This window comes from Lolium rigidum, chromosome 2 (genome assembly GCF_022539505.1).
Source record: "Lolium rigidum isolate FL_2022 chromosome 2, APGP_CSIRO_Lrig_0.1, whole genome shotgun sequence".
NCBI classification, from domain to species: Eukaryota; Viridiplantae; Streptophyta; class Magnoliopsida; order Poales; family Poaceae; genus Lolium; species Lolium rigidum.
Window position 1 is genome coordinate 162473257 of NC_061509.1, and position 17511 is coordinate 162490767.

Genomic DNA, 17511 nt, shown 5'->3' on the forward strand with positions numbered 1-17511 from the left:
CTTTAGGTGAGAAAATTTGCTCTGATAACACTTTATCTCCCATATGCGATAACTCTAATGATGCTTGTGATATTTTAAATCCACCTACCGCAAGTATCGCTTTCAAGATACCCATGAAAATTATTGAACGTGTTATGGATAACCGCTATGAAGGGGATGGAACTGTGCATCCTGGAGATCATTTACTGTTTTTGCATGAATTATGCGGGTTATTCAAGTGTGCAGGTATCTCTATGGATGAAGTGAAGAAGAAATTATTCTCTATGTCGTTGTCTGGTAAAGCGGCGCATTGGCATAAACTGCTAAAGGATGAGCATTCTCTTGATTGGAAGGATATTGTGCCTCTATTTTATTCTAAATTCTATCCTCCAAGTGAAATTCACAAAGACCGAAACCGAATATATAATTTCTGGCCTCATGATGGAGAGAGTATTGCCGAAGCATGGGAGAGATTGAAGTCTTTAATGCTCAAATGCCCCAATCATGAGCTTCCAGGTAATATCATCATTGATAATTTCTATGCAAGACTTTCTTTTCAAGATAAGACCTTGCTTGGATGCTACTTGTTCCGGATCCACGCGCAACAAAGAAGAGTTTAAAAGGGACCTTCTTGATCGGATTAAGGAGAACGCTGAAGATTGGGAGAACGACAAAGGTAAAGAGTCGGTATAAATTATGATTATGAATGCATTGAAACTTTTATGGATACCGATAAATTTCGAAATATGAGTGCTACTTATGGTCTTCACTCTCAAGTTGCTGCAAATCTTTATAAAGCCTTTGCTTCTCATTTTGAATTGCCTAAAAGAATTTTGATAAGTATCATGAACCTTTTAAAGAGGCTTGCATGAAGAATGAAATTGTTGTTAATTATTGTAATGAGCATGCTCAAACTCCTAAGAATGTTATTTCTTATAAGCATGTTAATTTTTGTGGAATACATAGACCTTGTGGAATTAATCAAATCAAAGATGAATATTGTATCCATCATGCTAATGAAAAAACTAGAAAGTGGTTTAGGGTTCTAGATGATCTTGGTAAAAAAGTTTGTGCCCTCTATCCTTTTATTTGTGAAGTTTGCCATGAAGTGGGTCATTTTAATTTTCAATGATCCTCCAATGATAATTTGAACCCAATGAGTGCTACAAATTTGTATTGTGACGATGAAATTACTCCTAATCAGCATGATGAACTTACTTTATTTTTGGGGTGTGAAGAACTGTCGAGAAAAATCTCTTTGTTACATATGAGTGATCTTGATATTGATGATGTCCTGCATGGGTGTTTTTCTTATTGCATTGATAATAGTCATACAAATACTTACATACAAAATATTTTAGAAGATGACACCTTGCCAAAATATGATAGGACCGCTGTGTGTTTTCAACTAATTAATGAAAAGGAGGGATCCTCCCAAGTTTCTTCTATTGTTTCTGAAAGTAAATCAGGTTATGCGGACAAGCCACCCTTCAAGCCCCTTCCTCCTAAAGAAGGGAACGAGGAGAAGGAGAAGAAGAAGAAGAAGAAGGGAACTAAGAAGAAGAAGAAGGAGAATAAAGAGAAAAAGGTAACGGCATATCCCCGCGTGAATGAGATAACGCTAGGTTACCGTAAGTATGTTGCTCCTAATGATTATTATGATAATGAATCTGAATACGATGATCTTCCTATGCCCTTTACATACATTAGCGATCATGATTTGAATGAGCACACTACTTTTTTTATTACAAATCTCTGGGAAACTAATTCTGAAAATGATGATAATAATTGCCATAGTGTCAGTGCTATCCATGTTTCCTCCCATAATGATATAGAAAGCTCTAAGCTTGGGGAAGAGGTGTTTGAAAACCCTTTAGCTACTGGTCATTATGTTCTTGATACATCTCCTTCTAATAACAATGATGGTGTGGACACAGATAAACCGGCTGTGAAAGATAACTATTCTATTTCCTATGATGACACTGTGCCCCCGATCTCTGATGATTATTATAAAGAATGCTATGATATAGGTTCTAACTATCCTTATGAAACTTGTCATAGTCATGATTGGATTAACAAACACAATTCCCTTAATATGCAATTTGTTTACCATGTTCAAATTCTTGATAATAATCTTACTCCAATTACTATTAATGAGAATAACTCTTCTTATGCCAAATTTAATGATACTTCTATGCATATGAACCATGATAAGAATGTTTTAAGTGATGGGTATATTGTGGATTTCATCAATGATGCTACTGAAAGTTATTATGAGAGAGGGAAATATGGTTATATGCATTTCAATAATATTAAGTTTCCCCTCTTTATGTTGAGAATCTTGAAGTTACTCGTGTTTTATCCTCTTATGCTTGACACTTTGTTCTTCATGAATTCATTTGTGTACAAGATGCCTCTTCATAGGAAGCATGTTAGACTTAAATGTGTTTTGAATTTGCCTCTTGATGCTCTCTTTTGCTTCAAATACTATTTCTTGCAAGTGCATCATTAAAACTGCTGAGCCCATCTTAACGGCTATAAAGAAAGAACTTCTTGGGAGATAACCCATGTGTTATTTTGCTACAGTACTTTGTTTTATATTTGTGTCTTGGAAGTTGTTTACTACTGTAGCAACCTCTCCTTATCTTAGTTTTGTGTTTTGTTGTGCCAAGTAAAGTCTTTGATAGTAAAGTGAATACTAGATTTGGATTACTGCGCAGAAACAGATTTCTTTGCTGTCACGAATCTGGGTCTAATTCTCTGTAGGTAACTCATAAAATTATGCCAATTTACGTGAGTGATCCTCAGATATGTACGCAACTTTCATTAAATTTGGGCATTTTCATTTGAGCAAGTCTGGTGCCCTTTTAAAATTCGTCTTTACGGACTGTTCTGTTTTTGACAGATTCTGCCTTTTATTTCGCATTGCCTCTTTTGCTATGTTGGATGAATTTCTTTGATCCATTAATGTCCAGTAGCTTTATGCAATGTCCAGAAGTGTTAAGAATGATTGTGTCACCTCTGAACATGTGAATTTTTATTATGCACTAACCCTCTAATGAGTTGTTTCGAGTTTGGTGTGGAGGAAGTTTTCAAGGATCAAGAGAGGAGTATGATGCAATATGATCAAGGAGAGTGAAAGCTCTAAGCTTGGGGATGCCCCGGTGGTTCATCCCTGCATATTATCAAGAAGACTCAAGCGTCTAAGCTTGGGGATGCCCAAGGCATCCCCTTCTTCATCGACAACATTATCGGGTTCCTCCCTCGAAACTATATTTTTATTCGGTCACATCTTATGCACTTTGCTTGGAGCGTCGGTTTGTTTTTGTTTTTGTTTTGTTTGAATAAAATGGATCCTAGCATTCACTTTGTGGGAGAGAGACACGCTCCGCTGGTAGCATATGGACACAGTATGTCCTTAGGCTCTACTCATAGTATTCATGGCGAAGTTTCATCTTCGTTAAATTGTTATATGGTTGGAATTGGAAAATACTACATGTAGTAATTCTAAATTATCTTGGATAATTTGATACTTGGCAATTGTTGTGCTCATGTTTAAGCTCTTGCATCATATACTTTGCACCCATTAATGAAGAAATACTTAGAGCTTGCTAATTTAGTTTGCATATTTAGTTTCTCTAGAGTCTAGATAATATCTAGTATTGAGTTTTGAACAACAAGGAAGACGGTATGGAGTCTTATAATGTTTTACCATATGTCTTTTATGTGAGTTTTGCTGTACCAGTTCATCCTTGTGTTTGTTTCGAATAACCTTGCTAGCCTAAACCTTGTATCGAGAGGGAATACTTCTCATGCATCCCAAATACTTGAGCCAACCACTATGCCATTTGTGTCCACCATACCTACCTACTACATGGTATTTCTCCGCCATTCCAAAGTAAATTGCTTGAGTGCTACCTTTAAAATTCCATCATTCACCTTTGCAATATATAGCTCATGGGACAAATAGCTTAAAAACTATTGTGGTATTGAATATGTACTTATGCATTTTATCTCTTATTAAGTTGCTTGTTATGCGATAACCATGCTTACGGGGACGCCATCAACTATTCTTTGTTGAATATCATGTGAGTTGCTATGCATGTCCGTCTTGTCCGAAGTAAGAGAGATCTACCACCTGGTTGAATGGTTGGAGCATGCATATTGTTAGAGAAGAACTTTGGGCCGCTAACTAAAGCCATGATTCATGGTGGAAGTTTCAGTTTTGGACATATATCCTCAAATCTCTAATGACGAGAAGAATTAATTGTTGCCAAATGCTTATAGCATTAAAGAGGAGTCCATTATCTGTTGTCCATGTTGTCCCGGTATGGATGTCTAAGTTGAGAATAATCAAAAGCGAGAAATCCAAAATGCGAGCTTTCTCCTTAGACCTTTGTACGGGCGGCATGGAGGTACCCCATTGTGACACTTGGTTAAAACATGTGCATTGCGATGATAGATCCGGTAGTCCAAGTTAATTAGGACAAGGTGCGGGCACTATTAGTATACTATGCATGAGGCTTGCAACTTATAAGATATAATGTACATAACTGCATATGCTTTATTACTACCGTTGACAAAATTGTTTCATGTTTTCAAAATCAAAGCTCTAGCACAAATATAGCAATCGATGCTTTTCCTCTTTGAAGGACCATTCTCTTTACTTTTAATGTTGAGTCAGTTCACCTATTTCTCTCCACCTCAAGAAGCAAACACTTGTGTGAACTGTGCATTGATTCCTACATACTTGCATATTGTACTTGTTATATTACTCTATGTTGACAATTATCCATGAGATATACATGTTACAAGTTGAAAGCAACCGCTGAAACTTAATCTTCCTTTGTGTTGCTTCAATGCCTTTACTTTGAATTATTGCTTTATGAGTAAACTCTTATGCAAGACTTATTAATACTTGTCTTGAAGTACTATTCATGAAAAGTCTTTGCTTTATGATTCACTTGTTTACTCCATGTCATATACCATTGTTTTGATCGCTGCATCCACTACATATGCTTTACAAATAGTATGATCAAGGTTATGATGGCATATCACTTCAGAAATTATCTTTGTTATCGTTTTACCTGCTCGGGACGAGCGGAACTAAGCTTGGGGATGCTTGATACGTCTCCAACGTATCGATAATTTCTTGTGTTCCATGCCACATTATTGATGATATCTACATGTTATATGCACACTTTATGTCATATTCGTGCATTTTCCGGAACTAACCTATTAACAAGATGCCGAAGTGCCGGTTCTCGTTTTCTGCTGTTTTTGGTTTCAGAAATCCTAGTAACGAAATATTCTCGGAATTGGACGAAATCAAAGACCAGAGTTCCTATTTTCATCGGAAGCATCCGGAACACCCGGGAAGGATCGGAGGGGAGCCACGGGGCCCCGCACCACAGGCCGGCGCGGCCCAGGCCCGGGCGCGCCGCCATGTGGTGTGGCCACCCCTGCGACCCTCTCGGCGCCGCCTCTTCGCCTATATAAAGCCCCTGGATCGCGAAAACCCTGACGCGATAGAACCACGACACGAAAACCTTCCGGAGCCGCCGCCATCGCGAAGCCAAGATCCGGGGGACAGGAGTCTCTGTTCCGGCACCCTGCCGGAGCGGGGAAGTGCCCCGGAAGGCTTCTCCATCGACACCGCTGCCATCTCCACCGCCATCTTCATCACCGCTGCTTCTCCCATGAGGAGGGAGTAGTTCTCCATCGAGGCTCGGGGTTGTACCGGTAGCTATGTGGTTCATCTCTCTCCTATGTGCTTCAATGCAATAATCTCATGAGCTGCCTTACATGATTGAGATTCATATGATGATGCTTGTAATCTAGATGTCATTATGCTAGTCAAGTGAGTTTTACTTATGTGATCTCCGGAGACTCCTCGTCCCACGTGTGTAAAGGTGACGAGTGTGTGCACCGTGTGGGTCTCTTAGGCCATATTTCACGGAATACTTATTCACTCGTTGAATGGCGTAGTGAAGTGCTTATTTATATCTCTTTAAGATTGCAACATGTTTTGTATCACAATTTATCTATGTGCTACTCTAGTGATTTGTTATTAAAGTAGTTTTATTCCTCCCGCATGTGTGCAAAGGTGACGATGCGTGCACCGTGTTAGTACTTGGTTTATGCTATGATTATGATCTCTTGTAGATTATGAAGTTAACTATTGCTATGATAATATTGATGTGATCTATTCCTCCTACATATGCATGAAGGTGACAGGTGTGCATGCTATGCTAGTACTTGGTTTAGTCTGTTGATCTATCTTACACTAAAGGTTACTAAAATATGAGCATTATTGTGGAGCTTGTTAACTCCGGCATTGAGGGTTCGTGTAATCCTACGCAATGTGCTCATCATCCAACAAAAGTGTAGAGTATGCATTTATATGTTCTGTTATGTGATCAATGTTGAGAGTGTCCACTAGTGAAAGTCTATTCCCTAGGCCTTGTTCCTAAATACTGCTGAGTTACTACTGCTTGTTTACTTGTTTTACTCGTGTTACTACTGCTGCATTACTACCACCATCAGTTTGCTATCGCCGGGCAAGCACTTTTCCGGCACCGTTGCTACGCTCATACTTATTTATACCACCTCGTATTTCACTATCTCTTCGCCGAACTAGTGCACCTATTAGGTGTGTTGGGGACACAAGAGACTTCTTGCTTTGTGGTTGCGGGGTTGCATGAGAGGGATATCTTTGACCTCTTCCTCCCTGAGTTCGATAAACCTTGGGTGATCCACTTAAGGGAAAACTTGCTGCTGTTCTACAAACCTCTGCTCTTGGAGGCCCAACACTGTCTACAGGAAAGGAGGGGGAACGTAGACATCAAACCCCAGCGCGGAAGGGTATACGCTGCACAGGATCTGATGGCTGTGCCCCAACAGATAGCCAGTACCTACAACATAAGTATAGTTGTACTGTGTCACAAAAAGTTGCAGGATTTGCGAGCGCAGGCCGAATAAACAGCGTGTCATACTTAGAGCAATTACTTATTAGGTCTGCTATGGATATAATCAAGCACATCTGATGTACTTAAAACAGGTCTGCTATGATGCAATCAAGCACAACTCATGTAATCGAAATGCATGAATCCTTGTTCATTAAATCAATAATTCTCCACTAATGGAGGGAGGCTACAAGAAGTGAACGATGCTTGTCGTTTGGCATTGCAATCAACAAGCACTGTGCAGCACGAGATAGTTTCAGTTGCTTTTTCTTTTGTGTACTCAACATCCCAATGATATAATGTACTGCCTGAAGCAAAGCATGATACGGGAAAAAAGCCCAACTTATTTAGGTTTCAGACACTGGCGGAGCTTCATTGTAGCAAAACCAGACAAGGTCCCGCAAAGGTTAGTACTTACGGGGATGAAAACATACAATGTTTACTTCTAGAGTAGGTGCAGCAGAAACTGCGGTAAGGCTGTTTTCGGCCAAAAAGGAAAATAACTGAATAATAGTCTGTAGGATGAATATCGAGGGAGCACAAAAACTCACTTGACCCGGTCGAATTTCAGTCCCATCCTCTTGCCACCATCCTTCCCTGAAAATGCACACATTTCCTCATCAACTATCACTAAAGCTCCCACGCACGCCCAAATCCTTCGCAGGTACGACAAGAGTAGCACAGCTAAGTGGAGCCGACTCTTGGGAATAAATAAGCGGGCGCCACGGGGCTACATGAACAGATCGAGTGGGAAATCGAGGTGGGGGAATCTCACCGGGGAGCGGGTTGTAGTAGCCGAGGACCTCGAGGTGCTTCCCGTCGCGCGGGGAGCGGCTGTTGGCGGCCATGACCCGGTAGAAGGGCCGGTTCCGCCAGCCAGATCCGGACCACCATGGCGACAACTTTTTTCTTCCTCTTCCTCGCCGCCTTCGCCTGTCGCCTACTCTGGGTGAGGTCGTTTGGGAACAAGGGTTTTAGGTCGGGTCGGGTCGATTTCAGCTGGGATTTCCCTCTCCGGGGCTGGGCCGGGCCTATCCATCATAGTTGCAGTAAATTTGGGGCCTAAAGGAGGCGTTATTTTGGTGGGTTCATGTCTACGTTTGGCCCGTTGTATATGGACTTGTAAATTTAAGCTTCAGTTTCTAGGCAAAAAAAGGTCACTTCAAGTTAAAGCTTCATTTGAAAAAAAAATTGACCAGATTGCATTTTTTGTGCAAAATCATATTCATAGATGACACGGTAAGAGGTGGTATAACTTATCACAAAAAGTATATGTAAGAATATACACGAGGTTACAGAAACGTGTGCACTAACACACTAGAACACTAACAAAATGTGTCGACTACAGGAGGAATCTCTGACACGAAATCAGGTTTCGTAGATAGATGCGTTTTGGATGTAGAATTTTCGTGGGATCATTTTGATATATTATGCGTTTTTTTTCGAGTTCGTATGCAACCAGAAATCCAGTTTGATGATTTTCCCACGCAATTTTGCAAAAAAAGTCGAAATTATTGTTTGTTAATTCTCAGTGGTAAAAGATGACATAATACATGGGCATCTTGAAGGAATTTATTTTTTGAAATTTTTATCTATTTTTCTTATTTTGTAAAGAGGTAAAAAAGGCGATCCACGGGGGAGAGGGGTGGAGTTGCGTGGGGAGTCAAAAAAAGTTCTGTGGCGCATGGAACTCATGTGCGCCACAGGTTCTTCAGCATCACCTTCAGTAGCATTGGGATCATCAACAATTGTGACACCCTCAAGATCCAAGGGACGTCCAGTCATCGGATGAATGGGGTTCCTATCACCATGTCCACCCTTATGGCCCATAGCTAGCAACGGAGGTGGAGGCAGAACCCCAGCGCGGAAGAGTATACGCTGCACAGGATCTGATGGCTGTGCCCCAACAGATAGCCAGTACCTACAACATAAGTATAGTTGTACTGTGTCACAAAAAGTTGCAGGTTTTGCAGCGCAGGCCGAATAAACAGCGTGTCATACTTAGAGCAATTACTTATTAGGTCCGCTATGGATATAATCAAGCACATCCGATGTACTTAAAACAGGTCTGCTATGATGCAATCAAGCACAACTCATGTAATCGAAATGCCTGAATCCTTGTTCATTAAATCAATAATACTCCACTAATGGAGGGAGGCTGCAATAAGTGAACGATGCTTGTCGTTTGGCATTGCAATCAACAAGCACGGTGTAGTACGAGATAGTTTCTGTTGCTTTTTCTTTTGTGTACTCAACATCCCAATGATATAATGTACTGCCTGAAGCAAAGCATGATACGGGGAAAAAGCCCAACTTATTTAGGTTTCAGACACTGGCGGAGCTTCATTGTAGCAAAACCAGACCATGGCCCGCAAAGGTTAGTACTTACGGGGATGAAAACATAGAATGTTTACTTCTAGAGTAGGTGCAGCAGAAACTGCGGTAAGGCTGTTTTCGGCCAAAAAGGAAAATAACTGAATAATAGTCTGTAGGATGAATATCGAGGGAGCACAAAAACTCACTTGACCCGGTCGAATTTCAGTCCCATCCTCTTGCCACCATCCTTCCCCGAAAATGCACACATTTCCTCATCGGCTATCACTAAAGCTCCCACGCACGCCCAAATCCTTCGCAGTACGACAAGAGTAGCACAGCTAAGCGGAGCCGACTCTTGGGAATAAATAAGCGGGCGCCACGGGGCTACATGAACAGATCGAGTGGGAAATCGAGGTGGGGGAATCTCACCGGGGAGCGGGTTGTAGTAGCCGAGGACCTCGAGGTGCTTCCCGTCGCGCGGGGAGCGGCTGTCGGCGGCCATGACCCGGTAGAAGGGCCGGTTCCGGCAGCCGAACCGCGCCAGCCGGATCCGGACCACCATGGCGACGCTTTTTTTCTTCCTCTTCCTCGCCGCCTTCGCCTGTCGCCTACTCTGGGTGAGGTCGTTTGGGAACAAGGGTTTTAGGTCGGGTCGGGTCGATTTCAGCTGGGATTTCCCTCTCGGCTGGCCGGGCCTATCCATCATAGTTGCAGTAAATTTGGGGCCTAAAGGAGGCGTTATTTTGGCGGGTTCATGTCTACGTTTGGCCCGTTGTATATGGACTTGTAAATTTAAGCTTCAGTTTCTAGGCAAAAAAAAGGTCACTTCAAGTTAAAGCTTCATTTGAAAAAAAAATTGACCGGATTGCATTTTTTGTGCAAAATCATATTCATAGATGACACGGTAAGAGGTGGTATAACTTATCACAAAAAGTATATGTAAGAATATACACGAGGTTACATAAACGTGTGCACTAACACACTAGAACACTAACAAAATGTGTCGACTACAGGAGGAATCTCTGACACGAAATCAGGTTTCGTAGATAGACGCGTTTTGGATGTAGAATTTTCGTGGGATCATTTTGATATATTATGCGTTTTTTTCGAGTTCGTATGCAACCAGAAATCCAGTTTGATGATTTTCCCACGCAATTTTGCAAAAAAGTCGAAATTATTGTTTGTTAATTCTCAGTGGTAAAAGATGACATAATACATGGGCATCTTGAAGGAATTTATTTTTTGAAATTTTTATCTATTTTTCTTATTTTGTAAAGAGGTAAAAAAGGCGATCCACGGGGGGGGGGGGTGGAGTTGCGTGGGGAGTCAAAAAAGTTCCGTGGCGCATGGAACTCATGTGCGCCACGGTGTTCTTCAGCATCACCTTCAGTAGCATTGGGATCATCAACAATTGTGACACCCTCAAGATCCAAGGGACGTCCAGTCATCGGATGAATGGGGTTCCTGTCACGATGTCCACCCTTACGGCCCATAGCTAGCAACGGAGGTGGAGGCAGAACCCCAGCGCGGAAGAGTATACGCTGCACAGGATCTGATGGCTGTGCCCCAACAGATAGCCAGTACCTACAACATAAGTATAGTTGTACTGTGTCACAAACAGTTGCAGGTTTTGTAGCGCAGGCCGAATAAACAGCGTGTCATACTTAGAGCAATTACTTATTAGGTCTGCTATGGATATAATCAAGCACATCTGATGTACTTAAAACAGGTCTGCTATGATGCAATCAAGCACAACTCATGTAATCGAAATTCCTGAATCCTTGTTCATTAAATCAATAATTCTGCACTAATGGAGGGAGGCTGCAAGAAGTGAACGATGCTTATCGTTTGGCATTGCAATCAACAAGCACTGTGCAGCACGAGATAGTTTCAGTTGCTTTTTCTTTTGTGTACTCAACATCCCAATGATATAATGTACTGCCTCGAAGCAAAGCATGATACGGGAAAAAAGCCCAACTTATTTAGGTTTCGTACATCGGCGGAGCTTCATTGTAGCAAAACCAGACCATGGCCCGCAAAGGTTAGTACTTACGGGGATGAAAACATACAATGTTTACTTCTAGAGTAGGTGTAGCAGAAACTGCGGTAAGGCTGTTTTCGGCCAAAAAGGAAAATAACTGAATAATAGTCCGTAGGATGAATATTGAGGGAGCACAAAAACTCACTTGACCCGGTCGAATTTCAGTCCCATCCTCTTGCCACCATCCTTCCCTGAAAATGCACACATTTCCTCATCAGCTATCTCTAAAGCTCCCATGCACGCCCAAATCCTTCACAGGTACGACAAGAGTAGCACAGCTAAGCGGAGCCGACTCTTGGGAATAAATAAGCGGGCGCCACGGGGCTACATGAACAGATCGAGTGGGAAATCGAGGTGGGGGAATCTCACCGGGGAGCGGGTTGTAGTAGCCGAGGACCTCGAGGTGCTTCCCGTCGCGCGGGAGCGGCTGTCGGCGGCCATGACCCGGTAGAAGGGCCGGTTCCGGCAGCCGAACCGCGCCAGCCGGATCCGGACCACCATGGCGACGCTTTTTTTCTTCCTCTTCCTCGCCGCCTTCGCCTGTCGCCTACTCTGGGTGAGGTCGTTTGGGAACAAGGGTTTTAGGTCGGGTCGGGTCGATTTCAGCTGGGATTTCCCTCTCCGGGCTGGGCCGGGCCTATCCATCATAGTTGCAGTAAATTTGGGGCCTAAAGGAGGCGTTATTTTGGCGGGTTCATGTCTACGTTTGGCCCGTTGTATATGGACTTGTAAATTTAAGCTTCGGTTTCTAGGCAAAAAAAAGGTCACTTCAAGTTAAAGCTTCATTTGAAAAAAAAATTGACCAGATTGCATTTTTTGTGCAAAATCATATTCATAGATGACACGGTAAGAGGTGGTATAACTTATCACAAAAAGTATATGTAAGAATATACACGAGGTTACTTGAAACGTGTGCACTAACACACTAGAACACTAACAAAATGTGTCGACTACAGGAGGAATCTCTGACACGAAATCAGGTTTCGTAGATAGACGCGTTTTGGATGTAGAATTTTCGTGGGATCATTTTGATATATTATGCGTTTTTTTTTCGAGTTCGTATGCAACCAGAAATCCAGTTTGATGATTTTCCCACGCAATTTTGCAAAAAAGTCGAAATTATTGTTTGTTAATTCTCAGTGGTAAAAGATGACATAATACATGGGCATCTTGAAGGAATTTATTTTTTGAAATTTTTATCTATTTTTCTTATTTTGTAAAGAGGTAAAAAAGGCGATCCACGGGGGGGGGGGGTGGAGTTGCGTGGGGAGTCAAAAAAGTTACGTGGCGCATGGAACTCATGTGCGCCACAGGTTCTTCAACGATCACCTTCAGTAGCATTGGGATCATCAACAATTGTGACACCCTCAAGATCCAAGGGACGTCCGAGTCATCGGATGAATGGGGTTCCCGTCACGATGTCCACCCTTACGGCCCATAGCTAGCAATGGAGGTGGATGCGGAACCCCGGCGCGGAAGAGTATACGCCGCACGGGATCCGATGGCTGTGCCCCAACGGATAGCCGGTACCTACAACATAAGTATAGTTGTACCGTGTCACAAAAAGTTGCAGGTTTTGCAAACGCGAGCCGAATAAACAGCGTGTCATACTTAGAGCAATTACTTATTAGGTCTGCTATGGATATAATCAAGCACATCTGATGTACTTAAAACAGGTCTGCTATGATGCAATCAAGCACAACTCATGTAATCGAAATGCCTGAATCCTTGTTCATTAAATCAATAATTCTCCACTAATGGAGGGAGGCTGCAAGAAGTGAACGATGCTTGTCGTTTGGCATTGCAATCAACAAGCACTCGTGCAAGCACGAGATAGTTTCAGTTGCTTTTTCTTTTGTGTACTCAACATCCCAATGATATAATGTACTGCCCGAAGCAAAGCATGATACGGGAAAAAAGCCCAACTTATTTAGGTTTCGGTACATCGGCGGAGCTTCATTGTAGCAAAACCGGACCATGGCCCGCAAAGGTTAGTACTTACGGGGATGAAAACATACAATGTTTACTTCTAGAGTAGGTGCAGCAGAACTCGCGGTAAGGCTGTTTTCGGCCAAAAAGGAAAATAACTGAATAATAGTCTGTAGGATGAATATCGAGGGAGCACAAAAACTCACTTGACCCGGTCGAATTTCAGTCCCATCCTCTTGCCACCATCCTTCCCTGAAAATGCACACATTTCCTCATCGGCTATCACTAAAGCTCCCACGCACGCCCAAATCCTTCGCAGTACGACAAGAGTAGCACAGCTAAGCGGAGCCGACTCTTGGGAATAAATAAGCGGGCGCCATGGGGCTACATGAACGGATCGAGTGGGAAATCGAGGTGGGGGAATCTCACCGGGGAGCGGGTTGTAGTAGCCGAGGACCTCGAGGTGCTTCAAGTCGCGCGGGGAGCGGCTGTCGGCGGCCATGACCCGGTAGAAGGGCCGGTTCCGGCAGCCGAACCGCGCCAGCCGGATCCGGACCACCATGGCGACGCTTTTTTTCTTCCTCTTCCTCGCCGCCTTCGCCTGTCGCCTACTCTGGGTGAGGTCGTTTGGGAACAAGGGTTTTAGGTCGGGTCGGGTCGATTTCAGCTGGGATTTCCCTCTCCTGGGCTGGGCCGGGCCTATCCATCATAGTTGCAGTAAATTTGGGGCCTAAAGGAGGCGTTATTTTGGCGGGTTCATGTCTACGTTTGGCCCGTTGTATATGGACTTGTAAATTTAAGCTTCAGTTTCTAGGCAAAAAAAAGGTCACTTCAAGTTAAAGCTTCATTTGAAAAAAAAATTGACCAGATTGCATTTTTTGTGCAAAATCATATTCATAGATGACACGGTAAGAGGTGGTATAACTTATCACAAAAAGTATATGTAAGAATATACACGAGGTTACAGAAACGTGTGCACTAACACACTAGAATACTAACAAAATATGTCGACTACAGGAGGAATCTCTGACACGAAATCAGGTTTCGTAGATAGACGCGTTTTGGATGTAGAATTTTTGTGGGATCATTTTGATATATTATGCGTTTTTTTCGAGTTCGTATGCAACCAGAAATCCAGTTTGATGATTTTCCCACGCAATTTTGCAAAAAAAGTCGAAATTATTGTTTGTTAATTCTCAGTGGTAAAAGATGACATAATACATGGGCATCTTGAAGGAATTTATTTTTTGAAATTTTTATCTATTTTTCTTATTTTGTAAAGAGGTAAAAAAGGCGATCCACCGGGGGGGTGGAGTTGCGTGGGGAGTCAAAAAAAGTTCTGTGGCGCATGGAACTCATGTGCGCCACAGGTTCTTCAGCATCACCTTCAGTAGCATTGGGATCATCAACAATTGTGACACCCTCAAGATCCAAGGGACGTCCAGTCATCGGATGAATGGGGTTCCTGTCACGATGTCCAACCTTACGGCCCATAGCTAGCAATGGAGGTGGAGGCAGAACCCCAGCGCGGAAGAGTATACGCTGCACAGGATCTGATGGCTGTGCCCCAACAGATAGCCAGTACCTACAACATAAGTATAGTTGTACTGTGTCACAAAAAGTTGCAGGTTTTGCAGCGCAGGCCGAATAAACAGCGTGTCATACTTAGAGCAATTACTTATTAGGTCTGGCTATGGATATAATCAAGCACATCTGATGTACTTAAAACAGGTCTGCCATGATGCAATCAAGCACAACTCATGTAATCGAAATGCCTGAATCCTTGTTCATTAAATCAATAATTCTCCACTAATGGAGGGAGGCTGCAAGAAGTGAACGATGCTTGTCATTTGGCATTGCAATCAACAATCACTGTGCAGCACGAGATAGTTTCAGTTGCTTTTTCTTTTGTGTACTCAACATCCCAATGATATAATGTACTGCCTGAAGCAAAGCATGATACGGGAAAAAAGCCCAACTTATTTAGGTTTCAGACACTGGCGGAGCTTCATTGTAGCAAAACCAGACCATGGCCCGCAAAGGTTAGTACTTACGGGGATGAAAACATACAATGTTTACTTCTAGAGTAGGTGCAGCAGAAACTGCGGTAAGGCTGTTTTCGGCCACAAAGGAAAATAACTGAATAATAGTCTGTAGGATGAATATCGAGGGAACACAAAAACTCACTTGACCCGGTCGAATTTCAGTCCCATCCTCTTGCCACCATCCTTCCCTGAAAATGCACACATTTCCTCATCAGCTATCACTAAAGCTCCCACGCACGCCCAAATCCTTCGCAGGTACGACAAGAGTAGCACAGCTAAGCGGAGCCGACTCTTGGGAATAAATAAGCGGGCGCCACGGGGCTACATGAACAGATCGAGTGGGAAATCGAGGTGGGGGAATCTCACCGGGGAGCGGGTTGTAGTAGCCGAGGACCTCGAGGTGCTTCCCGTCGCGCGGGGAGCGGCTGTCGGCGGCCATGACCCAAGTAGAAGGGACGGTTCCGGCAGCCGAACCGCGCCAGCCGGATCCGGACCACCATGGCGACGCTTTTTTTCTTCCTCTTCCTCGCCGCCTTCGCCTGTCGCCTACTCTGGGTGAGGTCGTTTGGGAACAAGGGTTTTAGGTCGGGTCGGGTCGATTTCAGCTGGGATTTCCCTCTCCTGGGCTGGGCCGGGCCTATCCATGATAGTTGCAGTAAATTTGGGGCCTAAAGGAGGCGTTATTTTGGCGGGTTCATGTCTACGCTTGGCCTGTTTTATATGGACTTGTAAATTTAAGCTTCAGTTTCTAGGCAAAAAAAAAGGTCACTTCAAGTTAAAGCTTCATTTGAAAAAAAATTTGACCAGATTGCATTTTTTGTGCAAAATCATATTCATAGATGACACGGTAAGAGGTGGTATAACTTATCACAAAAAGTATATGTAAGAATATACACGAGGTTACAGAAACGTGTGCACTAACACACTAGAACACTAACAAAATGTGTCGACTACAGAGGAATCTCTGACACGAAATCAGGTTTCGTAGATAGACGCGTTTTGGATGTAGAATTTTCGTGGGATCATTTTGATATATTATGCGTTTTTTTCGAGTTCGTATGCAACCGAAATCCAGTTTGATGATTTTCCCACGCAATTTTGCAAAAAAAGTCGAAATTATTGTTTGTTAATTCTCGGTGGTAAAAGATGACATAATACATGGGCATCTTGAAGGAATTTATTTTTTGAAATTTTTATCTATTTTTCTTATTTTGTAAAGAGGTAAAAAAGGCGATCCACGGGGGGGGGGTGGAGTTGCGTGGGGAGTCAAAAAAAGTTCTGTGGCGCATGGAACTCATGTGCGCCACATGTTCTTCAGCATCACCTTCAGTAGCATTGGGATCATCAACAATTGTGACACCCTCAAGATTCAAGGGACATCCAGTCATCGGATGAATGGGGTTCCTGTCACGATGTCCACCCTTACGGCCCATAGCTAGCAACGGAGGTGGAGGCAGAACCCCGACGCGGAAGAGTATACGCTGCACGGGATCCGATGGCTGTGCCCCAACGGATAGCCGATACCTACAACATAAGTATAGTTGTACTCGTGTCACAAAAAGTTGCAGGTTTTGCGGCGCGAGCCGAATAAACGGCGTGTCATACTTAGAGCAATTACTTATTAGGTCCGCTATGGATATAATCAAGCACATCCGATGTACTTAAAACAGGTCCGCTATGATGCAATCAAGCACAACTCATGTAATCAAAATGCCTGAATCCTTGTTCATTAAATCAATAATTCTCCACTAATGGAGGGAGGCTGCAAGAAGTGAACGATGCTTGTCGTTTGGCATTGCAATCAACAAGCACTGTGCAGCACGAGATAGTTTCAGTTGCTTTTTCTTTTGTGTACTCAACATCCCAATGATATAATGTACTGCCTGAAGCAAAGCATGATACGGGAAAAAAGCCCAACTTATTTAGGTTTCAGACACTGGCGGAGCTTCATTGTAGCAAAACCAGACCATGGCCCGCAAAGGTTAGTACTTACGTGGACGAAAACATACAATGTTTACTTCTAGAGTAGGTGCAGCAGAAACTGCGGTAAGGCTGTTTTCGGCCAAAAAGGAAAATACCTGAATAATAGTCTATAGGATGAATATCGAGGGAGCACAAAAACTCACTTGACCCGGTCGAATTTCAGTCCCATCCTCTTGCCACCATCCTTCCCTGAAAATGCACACATTTCCTCACCAGCTATCACTAAAGCTCCCACGCACGCCCAAATCCTTCG

The 17511-nt window shown here is 43.0% G+C and overlaps 1 protein-coding gene, 1 non-coding gene and 3 pseudogenes across 2 annotated transcripts; all 5 read right to left on the minus strand.

The window, feature by feature from the left end:
• Positions 1 to 385: 385 nt before the first annotated feature.
• Positions 386 to 491, minus strand: LOC124693712. The gene has a single exon (XR_007000172.1). It is a non-coding gene; the product is annotated as a small nucleolar RNA R71 (small nucleolar RNA).
• Positions 492 to 8072: 7581 nt separating this feature from the next.
• On the minus strand, positions 8073 to 9878 carry LOC124690263 (30S ribosomal protein S16-2, chloroplastic/mitochondrial-like). Its single transcript, XM_047223670.1, has 4 exons — positions 9690 to 9878; positions 9467 to 9539; positions 8636 to 8865; positions 8073 to 8086 (listed from the first exon to the last, which is right to left on the minus strand). Exons 1-4 carry the CDS (start codon positions 9820 to 9822, stop codon positions 8073 to 8075), a joined length of 450 nt encoding a protein of 149 aa, XP_047079626.1. The 5' UTR covers positions 9823 to 9878.
• A 174-nt stretch (positions 9879 to 10052) lies between these two features.
• LOC124690264 lies at positions 10053 to 11858 on the minus strand (annotated as a pseudogene).
• Positions 11859 to 12619: 761 nt separating this feature from the next.
• LOC124690265 lies at positions 12620 to 13848 on the minus strand (annotated as a pseudogene).
• A 178-nt stretch (positions 13849 to 14026) lies between these two features.
• LOC124690266 lies at positions 14027 to 15775 on the minus strand (annotated as a pseudogene).
• Positions 15776 to 17511: the final 1736 nt, after the last annotated feature.